Raw genomic sequence first — 12,801 nt, forward strand, 5'->3', positions numbered from 1 at the left:
TTACCATTCAAAAGTTTGGGGTGGTAAGAATTTGAATGCATTTTTGAAAGGAGTGTATTATGTTCACCAAGGCTGCATTTAATTGATCAAAAATATTAAATATTGTGAAATGTTATTACAGTTTAAAATTTTTATATTTGAATATGTTTTAAAACGCTTGTGATGTCATGCTGAATTTTCATCATCATTACTCCAGTCTTCAGTGTCACATGATCCTTCAGAAATCAGTCTGTGCTGGTTTGCTGCTCATTTCTTCTAATCAAAGTCAAAAATAATATTTTTTATATTAATATTTCAGAGGAAACCATTTTTAGGATTCTTTGATGAGTAAAACATTCAAAAGAGCAGCATTTATTTGAAATATTTTGTCAAAAATGTCTTTACTGTCATTTTTGATCAGTTTAATGCATCCTTGGTGAATAAAAGTATTAATTTATTTTCTTTTTTTTTTTTTTTTTAAATCTTACTGACCCTAAATATTTGAATGTTATTTTAAATAGATCATAAATATATCAGTATTACAATGAGTGTCCATTTTATAATGTGTAACTTCTGACAATGGATAAATAAATAAAAATGTTAATGTTCTGTCAAAGTGAACTGAAGTTGTTTACCCACTTCCTTTATTGTTTGCTCTTTGATTCAAATGTATGTTCATGATTTAAGCTATTGCGATTTCGCACCAAGTTAATCTTTTAAAAATATGACAACATGACATGATTTTATACTTTATTTAAAGAGTATCAAAATGAATAAACATTCAAAGCTTCCTCAATCTCTTATGTCATAAAAGGTCTTAAAAACAACTTACTTTTTTTTTTTTAAATAACCTGAAGATATTTCATAATACAATATGTCAGTGCATTGGTGAATTTTTTGATACAAAGGCAGGGTATGTAGCATAAAAGGTCTAAAGTATGTAACGTGATCATAACAGCAAGCCTGAACAAAGTCAGACTGTTACAAATGCTTGCCAAGTGTAGATCAGGAGAGGTTAGCCCACAGTCTTTTACAACAAATAGTAGAAGAAAAACTTTCCATGGTTGTCCATATTAAGGACACTGTGGTTTATTTTATATACCTCTCATTTTTCCAGCATAGGAATTTGAGTTCAGATAGAGTACAGGAGTGTTCGCACTTAAACGTCAACTATGATCTTTCTGAAACAGTGAAAGTCGAAACAGCTTCAACTATAAAACTTTGTTCTAATCTTTGTTACACGTCCAGGACATTGAGAAATAAGGCACTGTAAACAATCAATGACCCATCAGGCATTTTCATTACATATTTTCACATACAATGAAACTCCACTCTTCCTCTTATCGTTCTTTGTGCGTGTGAAGGTGGAGGTGGGTTTTGTATGTAAGGTGTGTTCTCCATGAATGCCTTGGTTATTTGATAACTCGTTTGCTTTTTCATGGGTTTTCACCTTTGTTCTTTTTAAGAAATGAATGAGAAGAGTGAATCAGAAGAAAAGGAATGCTTTCGTCACCATTAGCTCTTAGGATCACGGTGATAATGCAGTCATTTGAGCTGGTTTTGAAGCCTAAAGGAACTAGGCTGATAACTCCAGGTTTGAACCCAGGTAGCAGTGAAATCACAATCCACTTCGCCATTAGGCAAAACACTTAATCCCTGGTATTTTCAAGTCAAAAGTTTCTGAATCTGGCATATAGAATTTCACGAACCATCTGCCAAATGATATATACCCAAGACTGGCAGTTTTATAGGGCTTGATGGATAATAAAAGACTTTGAGATTGTCCAGACATTCAAAGTTTGTTTTATGCCTCCAGATGACTTTGTAAATACTTGACGCGGAGGGAAACATGTTCTTCAGAGTATATCAGACTGTATCTTGTACATAGGTACAGAGAGATTTGGAGCAGAAGCTCTCATGTCTACGCTCAACCTGTAGGCTGGCTTAAATGTTGGTTTGAGTTCAGATTTAAACTGTGGTTTAGACCCAGGTTTATACTCTGACTTAAAGTCTGGTTTAGACTCTGTCTTAAACTCGGATTTGTTGTCCAACTCATGCATAGGAAGGGTGCAGTTGCTGTCCTCGTCTCGGTATCGTCCATGAAGCGGTGTGCTGCTTCTGTGGGGCCTTTTAAACTTTCTGGCACAGAGAATGACGCGTTTGGAGATCAGATAGATGATCTCGCAGACACTGAGCACTATGCAGAGTGCCGAAGCTCCGACCATGAAGTAGGTGAAGACTCTTTTCTCTGTGGGTCGGCCAATGTAACAGTCCACAATGTTGGGACACGGCTGGACGTCACACTTCACCAGCCGGGGCAGGTAGAAACTGTCGTAGATGTGATGGAGGATGTACAAGAAGGTGATCTCGATGCCGGTTTTGACAAAAAGGCTGATCAGGTACGTCCACCACAGTCCACCGTGCTTCTTCCCCGTGTTGTCGTAGAGCCTGGCTTTTTCGCCGTGCTTCTCACGGTACTTGCGTTCGCGCTCGTCACGGTACTTCACGTGCATGACAACCATCAACGACGGGCAGGTGACGAAGATGAGCTGCAGAGCCCACAGACGGATGTGGGAAATGGGGAAGAAGTAGTCGTAGCAGACGTTCGCGCAGCCCGGCTGCTTGGTGTTGCAGTCAAAGTCCTTCTGCTCATCGCCCCAAACTCTCTCGGCCGCTACAACGTACACCATCACTCTGAACACAAAAACCACAGAGAGCCAGATCCGGCCGAATGCGGTGGAGTATTTGTTCACCCCACTGAGAAGGGCTTGAAAAGTCTTCCAGTCCATGGCTCAGAGCAAGGACAACTCACTCTTCTCTTCTCTGAATATTTCTGATAAAGAATACAGCAAACCTGAGATAGAAAAAACTGGGAAAAAACATATCACAATGAGTAAACTCATTAAAAACAACATAGTGGGGTGAAACACAACATGGTTTGATAGTTCAAGCAAAAAGTAAAATTTTATCATCATTTACAACAATGTACTACAAAAACTAAAGGTTTTTTTTTGTGTTTCGCGTACAGACAAACAATGTTGTCAAAACGATCCCCGTTCACATCCACGAAAACGATTAGCCTAAAGATGCTGTATTTATGCCAGGCCAGTAGTTGGCGATGTCACTTTGTAAAGAAACACTATGCGCCTATAGACAACACATGCGCATGACGTTTTCACAAATTCGTTTTTTTTTTTTGGTAGTGTACACGGAGACGATAACGATATTGAATTAAATTTCAAGAATTTGCGTTTTCAGGCCCCCAAAACGGCCTTATCGTGTAAATGAAAAGCCAAAACGCATAAAAGTTTTCCATTTTTAGTTAAAAACTGTGTTGTGTAAATGACCCCTAAAGGAATTTTTTTTTAAGAATATCCAGGACACTCTTATCCATATAGTAAGGCTAATGGATTATTATGGTGATTTTGGGAAAGAGGCACTGAATGATTCATTCATGGATTGAACTCATTTGATTCTTGAATTCAACTAATTGACTCAATGATCTGATCACAGCAATTCACTAGCAGTATTAACAGTGAATAATGACTTAATTTTTGATCTTGTTAGTCACAGAATGCTATTGTATGACTTCAGAAGGCTAAAATATATAGTACACAAGTCGTAGACCATATATCAATGATACTTCTATGGTTCTTTTTGGTTATTTTTAAACTTGACAGACCCATACAATTTTTCCTCAACCGAATGAATGTCATGAGCTCTTTAAAATGTGATGATATTTTAAGTACGTACATATGTGTTGAATCTGCGGCTGTTATTTGTTGTTTTGTGTGAACTATAGTCAAATAAAACCAGTACAGCTCTTTTCTCGCTACTTTGTGTCCACAATTTCTTTGCTATGCTTATCTGCTGTTTTTTAAACTGTCCATCGCAATTTTGCAAAACTGATTATAAAAATATTTCGCTTCGTAAAGGCAGGCATAATTATAATAATACAATAATTATAACAGCACTTCTAAAGATAGATTTCACATAAAATAAAAAATCAACTGACTAAAATCGTAAGCGTAAGTTTAATTGCTATACTTCAACCACCACTTTGCCTTCAATTCCTGATGAATAAAATCTATTTAATCAAGCAGAAATCACGTCAAGGTAAATGAACAGAAACGAGGAAATAATTGTGATGACAACCTTTTTATGCAGATGCTGACGAGTTGATTATTGTCATTCGATTAGAACACAGTAAATCGCTTCTAAAACTGCACAAAAACAAAGTTTTTTTTTACTTACTTTAGATGTTTCAGTCCTTTTATAATTCAACGGCTGTTAAACTCTTTCTCTGAAGACCTCTCTTTCTTTCCTGTGGATCTGGTTTGGTAACACGCCTCATTGAGGGTGGAGTTCCTATCCAGACTAGAGGAGAGGACACAGTTCTGCCATAAACCTCTTTAAAAATAGTAAGCTAATAAGCTAAATATGTGTGTGTGTGACTTTAAAATCATCATGCTTCCCAGTGTATTGTCTTAAATGTCCAATGTATGGAACAGAGCATTGTTATTTTTCTGAAGTTACAGTGTCTAAAATTACACTGAAATATGTTTTTTTCTTCTTCTTCTTCTTTGTATACTGTTAATGTTATGGTACTGCATTGTGCTATTGTGTTTTGTGGGACAAATGGGAAACCCTTGCCTGTGCAGCCTAACATTTTCCATCTTATTGCACAATAAATAAGACTGACTTTGTTTGGACAGCTCTGTCAACTACACACTGCTTGTTAGTGGTTTGTGTTGCCAACGTCTGCAGGCGGCTTCTCTGTGTTCAAACTTGTCCATGAATGTGTGCGCTCCCTAGTCACGTAAAGGACCACACCTCATCCTGAACAACAACTTTAGTTGTTTTTATACTTTTTGTTGCTTAGAAACTTGTCACGCTGTAGTTGGTCTGTGGTGGTATGAGAGCTTAAATATTTAGCAGGCATCTTTTCAGTGCCAAGAATCCGGTACTAATTATCTTGGGTAATGTTTATGTCTTCCAAGAAGCTGGGAGTTTGGGATACAGGAAATCCATTTTGAAAGCTTTTTAATGTGGATATGATTTTATTTCAATTTGATTCTCCTTATAATATGAATGCAATACTTTTAGCTGACAGTGGGAGCCAAATGGTTAAGAATTTTGGATGGTAATACAAAAGCCTGGCGGTTTATTCCCAAGTAAACCAGAAGTAGAGTTTTCCACAGGAAAAGCCTCTGTGGTTTGTCATCAAAGTGCAGAGGGATTCTGTTCGTTCACATGTCAAGTCCTCTGACTCACTGCTCAAACCTCCGAAGGATGGTTGAACGATGATTCATTCTTTAATTCTCTAAAAAGAGCTCTAGTTTTAATATTTTTTTTTTCTATAATTTTGTCATAAGCACTGCCAGTCTTAACCTCATGTATTTTCTTACAAGAACTCGTGCCTACATTTAGTTATTCAGGCCATGTGTTCTGTCTGAACTTGTTTGTTCAGCAAGAGGGAACATTATGAAACGTTGCAGAAGAAACACTGAACCAGCTCGGTCAGGTCTGTTTTAAAGTTTTTCAACCGGTTTACACTTGTTTATGTGGGGAAATGATTAACCTCATTTGGATTTACATTTGTATACTCAATTGAACGTCTAAAGCAGATTTTTTTTTTTTTAACAAAAACAGTTAAACAAGCACCAAGCTTGCTAAGTGCATATAGAATATGTATGGCTAGCAAATGTTGATATTTATGAATTAAAGCATTTACAATGATGGAAAAAGATGGAGATGAAGTAAAGCAAGAGCTCAATCAACAGGGAGTGGAATGTTGGATGTGTAAAAAAAAAAGAAAAAAAGACTTGTTGGATTGGTTTCCACACCTTAAGAACGTAGACTTACGAAACCTGCTTCAACATGAATTCATCTACCCTTCCCTTTCACTGTACAGAGGTTATGAAGATATCAAGAAAAATAGAGCGACAGGCTAGTTCATTGATAGTGAAACAGAGAAGGACTTTTTTTGGTCTTCAGGCGCTTTTAAGTAATGAAAGGAATGAAGACAATGGTGTAACCAGAATACAGTTGAAATGCAATCTAGTTAGAAAACTGACTGAAGATTCATTTAAGAAAAGTGGTTTGTTATTCCACAGTGATGGGCATTTACAAACCTTTAGGGAGAAATGGTCAAATGTCATATATAGGTTGTGTGCGTATATGTGGGTAATTGACGAATACGGTTTTTTAAAGTGTAAAAAAAACATAATGGAGATATAATTATTTTTGAAGTTTTATTAAGTGTTAACAATGATTCAATTAACACTACTTTTGTCAGATGAACAAGATGAACAAATTTTGTCACCAAAAAAGTCATTCGGTTTAACTAAAATTTCAGTTTTACCGAATGACACTTTTGGTTATACCGAATGACGATATTTTCAAACAATGCTAGCTAGCTAGATGGCTTGCTATCTAAATAGCAAAAGGACAATCAAACATTTTATATTTAATACAAGTTTTTAAAATTTTACAACATTTTTTATAGCAGTTGTACCGAATGACCTGATGTTTAGGGACAAATTAAAACATGATTTTTTCAAATAGTTAAAAGAGAGTTAGTTACTTTGCTTCATGACCATGGGGTCCTTTGCAGGTGTCTCAATGATGTCACATCCTGTCACATGATATTGACCGGATGACTTGATCCAAAATAATCCCTTTTTATTGGTTACTCCAAATGACATCAATGAAATTCATTTTTCCGGATATTCTTTCTCATAACAAAGCAATGACTTCTACACATAATTTTAATACCATTTTGCACTATGTTGATATATGATGTTATAAAATCATGCCAGAATAAAAAAAATATATACATTTATTACATTTTAAGATATTTTAATCACAAATGAAATGGCTGTATTGGCCTTTGGACGGTTAAACCGAATGACTAAATATAATTAAAGCTAAATATGTAGCTAAATAGAACTAAAACCTTTTGGATTCAATAAAATAGATCTAGTTGTACTACCTTACAGACTTTGGATGTCATATCTTTGTTTTTTATTATTATTAAGGCCTTTGGACAAAAAAAATGACCCCTCACGTCATTGACCCATATATATATATATATATATATATATATATATATATATATATATATATATAGTATAATTCATTCAATTTTCCTTGGAAGCAGATTATATAAAACTAGATTTCTTCTTTCTCATTCTGTCTTGCCCCTTTTGCCAAGCTGATATGAATCAAAATGAAATGTCATGTCAACACAGCAGATAATTATGTTTATTTCTGCATATCTTCATTCTTGCCGTTTTCTTGCTCCACGTCACACTGATATGCAGGGTAACTGGTTTTAAAAGTTAAATCAAATCTGCAAACAGCAAAGTCACGGCTTTCATCTGCATCTTCTAAAGTCAGACATCACTGATTTAAATGAGCAATAGATTGTAAGAAAATAAAAAGCAGATTTTAATGTATCTCAAATGTAAACAACTCTAAACACACAGTACTGAGGAAACAATTCTGAAAGGTCAGCATACAAACATGGATTTCTAACCAAGGAGAATGTTTACTTTTGATGGATACATGTTTATCATTGAATGAAAACTCTCATACACACACACTCAGGCAAAACAGCATCTTTTGAATTTGTTCATATTGGCAGTGTTGATAATCTTTATCAGTAAGTTCTTGCATTTTTAAATACTGCAAATTCTTGGAAGACATAAGAATAAAGCACCACAGTTCATGCACACATTTGCAGAATCACACACACACCAGCTAATATACAAAAAAACAACAGCAACAACAAAAATGATGAAATATTGAATAGTAATAATAAAAATAAAATACAGTACAAACTGTTTTGTACAAATTTGTAAACAATTTACATTCAAATTTAAGTATAAATTATGGTTGGTTTACAAAATATTGGATTTAGGGATGTATTTGTAAAAATGTGTCGAGTTTAAAAAACATGTAATTTATTTGATGACTGTAAATATAGTAGTCAACATTTGAAGTGGATCAAAACCTTTCATCAAAGTTGTCCTAAAACCTTCTTTTTAGGACAACTTAGCTGAACTATTTTGATCCACTTCAAATGTTGACTACTGTAGCTGGAGAATAAATTTAGACATCTTTACATGCTGTTCTTACATCTAACTGTAAGAAATCATTTTACAAGTAAAAGCCAAATGAAGTTAAATATGGAAGCCTGTTTCCACCTCATAGAAAGAAATAATAAAACAAAGTAATTATGAGAAAAAGTTTAAAATAAGAAATAAAGCCACATTGTGACAAATAAAGTCACACTGTGAGTCAAAATGTTGATATTCAAAAGGGATAGTCAACCCAAATACTGGGTATTATTAATAATTATAATACTGTGATCATTTACTCACTCCCATGTCATTCTACACATATATATATATATATATATATATATATATATATATATATATATATATATATATATATATATATATATATATATATATATATATCTTTCTTTCTTCTGTAGAACACAAAAGATGTTTTGAAAAAAATGATCAGTGTTTCTTGTCCATACAATGGAAGTCAATGGGGTCCAATGTTGTTTTGGATCCCATTTATCTTCATTATATGGACAAAAACAAAAGAAGTCTTGTGTATTCTCCAGAAGAAAGAAAATTATATGGGTTATAAGAATGACAAGGGGGTGAGTAAATGATGACAGATTTTTTTTTCACATTGCGAAATATTAAGTCAGAATTACTAAACGTTTTTACTCTTAGATGGAAACAGGTTTTCATAGATAATAGCTTATTTTTGTTTCCTGCTTTAAAAAATGAGTACAATCGAACAATTGTTAAAATACGTGAATGCAAGCATCATTTGCAGTCACGTTTTGCTTGTTAGTGTCAATTGAACAACTGACAAATACATACTTTAATTAATAAGACATTATCTGGGCTTACACCAACTGTTTTGTATTTGCTATTTGATCAAAGTGCTCATTGTTTTTCTGGAACTTGGCCCAACAGAAGCCACACACACCCAAAACCCTGAACTGACTTGCTTTAGGCAAACTAAAGACCGTGTCATCCTGAATGATGCCGTTTTGACCCCTTTTCAAATGTACAATGTTGTTTATCAGGCCACAACTTTCCAGCAAAAAGATCCAGTGGATTTAGGGAACAAGCATAGAAGCAGTTTACTCTACTGCCAACCGTCCATTGAGTCGGTCATGTTCGAGTTCACATCGTGGTGAATGTGAAGAACATTTTCCATCTCTTGGAGTCCCACATTGGGGCGAAAATATTTTCTTTAGGATGAGATGATTAAACTGTATGCTGGCGCTGGCTGGTCTTTCCTTGCCAGTTTATTGGTGTTTGACTCTAAAAGAGTATTTGAGCCCCTCATGTTTGCAATGGACTTTGCCCTGTTTATCTGCCGTGACCCCTGCACCCTGTGGGCACATTCAAAGCAGCGTTTGCCCACCAGGTAGAGGATCTCGAAGAGCGAGAGCAGGATGCACACCAGACTTGTCACCACCATGAAGATGGTGAAGATTCGCTTCTCTGTGGGCCGAGAGATGAAGCAATCGACCACATTGGGGCAGGGAGACTCAGAACACTTCACCAGGGTGGGGAAGTCATAGCCCTCGTAGATGTGATATAGCAGGTACACAAAGGTCGCATCCACTCCCATCTTAAATACCAGCGAGAGGACGTACGTCCACCAAAGACCACCGCGCTTCTTTCCGGTGTTGATGTACAACCGCTGACAGTCCTCACCGTGTTTCAGGCGGTTCTTGCGTTCGCGTTCCTCGCGGTAGGCCACATGAAGGACCACGAGCAATGACGGGCAGGTGACGAAGATGAGCTGCAGCGCCCACAGTCGTATGTGGGACACCGGGAAGAAGTGGTCGTAGCAAACGTTGTGGCAGCCAGGCTGAGCAGTGTTACATGCAAAGTCTTTCTGCTCATCGCCCCACACCTTCTCTGCAGCGACAACGAAGACCATTACCCTGAAAAGGAAGACTACGGACAGCCAGACACGACCAAACACGGTGGAGTACTTGTTGACCCCGCTCAGGAGACCCTGAAGAAAAGCCCAATTCATGACACCTGTGAGCGATCAGGTTATACCTCTCACCTGGAAGGGAGGGGCGCAGAAAGAGAGAGAGAGAGTGAGACAAAAAATATCAAAGACATCACCAAACATTAATATTCGTGCAGTTTTTGTTATACAATGTTAAAATACACATAATTCAAAGTTTTATATTAAAGCAGGAAGTCTTGAAAAGATTAGAAAGGTGGAGAAATAACCTTCTGTTATATTGTGTGTTGAATTTGAAGGCAGGATTACAATTACAAGCTTACTTTATGTCGCTTACATTGTAAAGCTATTAAAATAATCGCTAGTGTATACAGTCATTTAAATAATACTAAATATATCTGAATAAAGGAGCGTTTATCTAAACTTTTACTTCAGTTAAAGTTCACTTAACATTGCATGCTTTATTTCTTTTATCATAAAAAAACAATAATTAGCTCTGTTTCACTATTTCACTATTCGAGCAAGAAGTACGTTAGTTCAGATAGAAATGCCTTTCCTTTTCCACTTTATAGCACTGCGGTTAAACGGAATAAATATTTTTGAGACGCTTGTATTATAATGTGTGTATTGTGAACTCCGTTTAAGTGTATATTGTGTATAAACTCCGAACATTTTAAATCGTCTACTCACTTCCCAAAGCCATTTACAAAAGTTTTTGACTGTTGAAAAAACTTACGTAAAGTGTAGATGAGATGTTGTCTATATATTAATACCAAATGTATTAGTAAAATAAACAAACGAACGGAAGACTGTATAGTGTATACTTACAGCTGGAGAATTCACAGTCGTCTACACTGTAATCGCAGCGCCGTGATTGTGTTGTACAGGGGGTCGGGCGAGCTGCGTGCGGGCGTCAAACACAACTGTGACACGTGTGATGATATGTACACATCGACGCCACCTAGCGGAGAACCTCAGCGACGCTTTGATGCCACCTACAGGCTTGGTTTTATATTTTCATCAGTTTTTTTTATTTATTTATTTTTTTTTTTATAAGAAAGGTCAATTTTAATATATTCTAGACTCATAACACGTAAACTAAAATGTTTCTAGCAATTTTTATTTATTTCAAATGTCGATAATTACGGCCAACAGTTAAAAAAAGACAAAATATTAGAATATTTCATTTCGACTTTGATAACATTTCCATTCATACAGTAGGGTAGATGCCCCCTTCAGGACAATGTGGTATTATTTTTAAATTGTAACATATTTAGATATAAGTTTAGCATGTGCAGGATGATGATGCGTGTACGGAAGAGGATTAGGGCCAAGCAATAATAAAAAAATAAAACCATCTCGAGATTAAAGTTGTTAAATTTCGAGAAAAAAAGTCGAAATAAAATGTTGAGAATAAACTCGTTAAATTACGAGAAAAAACTCGTTAAATTTCGAGAAAAAAGTCGAGATAAAATGAGAATAAAGTCATTAAATTACGAGAATAAACTCATTAAATTACGAGAAAAAGTCGTTAAATTACGAGAATAAATTCGTTAATTTAATGACTTTATTCTCAACATTTTATCTCGACTTTTTCCTCGAAATTTAACATTTTTCTCATAATTTAACGAATTTGTTCTTGTAATTTAACGACTTTTTTCCTGTAATTTAATGACTTTCTCTCAACATTTTATCTCGACTTTTTTCTCGAAATGTAACGAGTTTTTTCTCGAAATTTAAAAATTTTAATCTAGAGATGATTTATTTTTTTTCTAATCCTCTTCCGTATGCATGAGCCAATGTGTTGTTATAGGAAATAAATAGAAACATTTGCTCATTTAATTGTTATAGGACAAAATGTAAAATATTAAAAGAGATGTACGATGGCTCCTACCTGGGGTAATTAGGCCACCCTGGATAAACTTTTACAGATTGTATGATTTTTTTTATATAATTCTTATTCATGTTTATATTTTTTTATACGTCATTAATGTAAAATACTAAAACTACTTGTATTTAAAATGTTATTTTGACAATTTAGTTCATAATAATTGAGTAACAATGATAGACAAAGTAGAATACCACCAAAAAAATCTTCTATGACTTATATACAAGTATATAAATATATATATATACTTCAGAAACACTGAATGCAAATGTAATGACTTCACTAAACTAACCTACAGGTTTTAATGAAAGCAAAGATGTCTGAAATGTACATCTAATTCTTGGAAATACTGAATAATAACCCCACTAATTACAAGTATTAAAATATTATTTAATAATTATTGTAATTAATGGGGACATCTTACGCCAAGGGTCTAATTTTACTTCAAAATATAATTTATTACTCCACAAATCTGAAAACATTAATTTCCCTCAATAGACACAAAAAGCATTGACATTCAGCATAATACGTCATAGACCGCTATTTTCCAGACACACATAATTAGATCAATTAACTGCAAAACTGTTTTGACTGACTAAATCTCATTCATGTTCATATTCAGATAAAATGACAAAATGAAGAATAGCATAGCCATTCATCAAAAGTGCTGAGATTAGATTTTGCCATCTAAGGTCATAAGAAAATAAAATGAAGGTGTGTGGGGTGGGGGCATATACTAGCCATTTCTAATTCTAATTTAGTACACATACAACCACAATCATGGGGAAGGCTGCTGACTTCACAGTAGTCCAGAAGATAATCAATCATCCTCTACAAGGAGGGTAAGCCACAAAAGGTCATCGTTGACAGTACTTGTGCAAGCATATTCATGGAAAGTTGACTGGAAT

The 12,801-nt window shown here is 35.0% G+C and overlaps 2 protein-coding genes across 2 annotated transcripts; both read right to left on the bottom strand.

Annotated features, from left to right (window-relative positions):
* Positions 1-715: 715 nt before the first annotated feature.
* gjb3 (gap junction protein beta 3) lies at positions 716-4,645 on the bottom strand. Its single transcript, XM_048191083.1, has 2 exons — positions 4,234-4,645; positions 716-2,848 (listed from the first exon to the last, which is right to left on the bottom strand). Exon 2 carries the CDS (start codon positions 2,766-2,768, stop codon positions 1,836-1,838), a length of 933 nt encoding a protein of 310 aa, XP_048047040.1. The 5' UTR covers positions 2,769-2,848; positions 4,234-4,645; the 3' UTR covers positions 716-1,835.
* Positions 4,646-8,510: 3,865 nt separating this feature from the next.
* On the bottom strand, positions 8,511-10,981 carry gjb10 (gap junction protein beta 10). Its single transcript, XM_048191084.1, has 2 exons — positions 10,834-10,981; positions 8,511-10,101 (listed from the first exon to the last, which is right to left on the bottom strand). Exon 2 carries the CDS (start codon positions 10,066-10,068, stop codon positions 9,271-9,273), a length of 798 nt encoding a protein of 265 aa, XP_048047041.1. The 5' UTR covers positions 10,069-10,101; positions 10,834-10,981; the 3' UTR covers positions 8,511-9,270.
* Positions 10,982-12,801: the final 1,820 nt, after the last annotated feature.

This window comes from Megalobrama amblycephala, linkage group LG5 (genome assembly GCF_018812025.1).
Source record: "Megalobrama amblycephala isolate DHTTF-2021 linkage group LG5, ASM1881202v1, whole genome shotgun sequence".
Taxonomy (NCBI): domain Eukaryota; kingdom Metazoa; phylum Chordata; class Actinopteri; order Cypriniformes; family Xenocyprididae; genus Megalobrama; species Megalobrama amblycephala.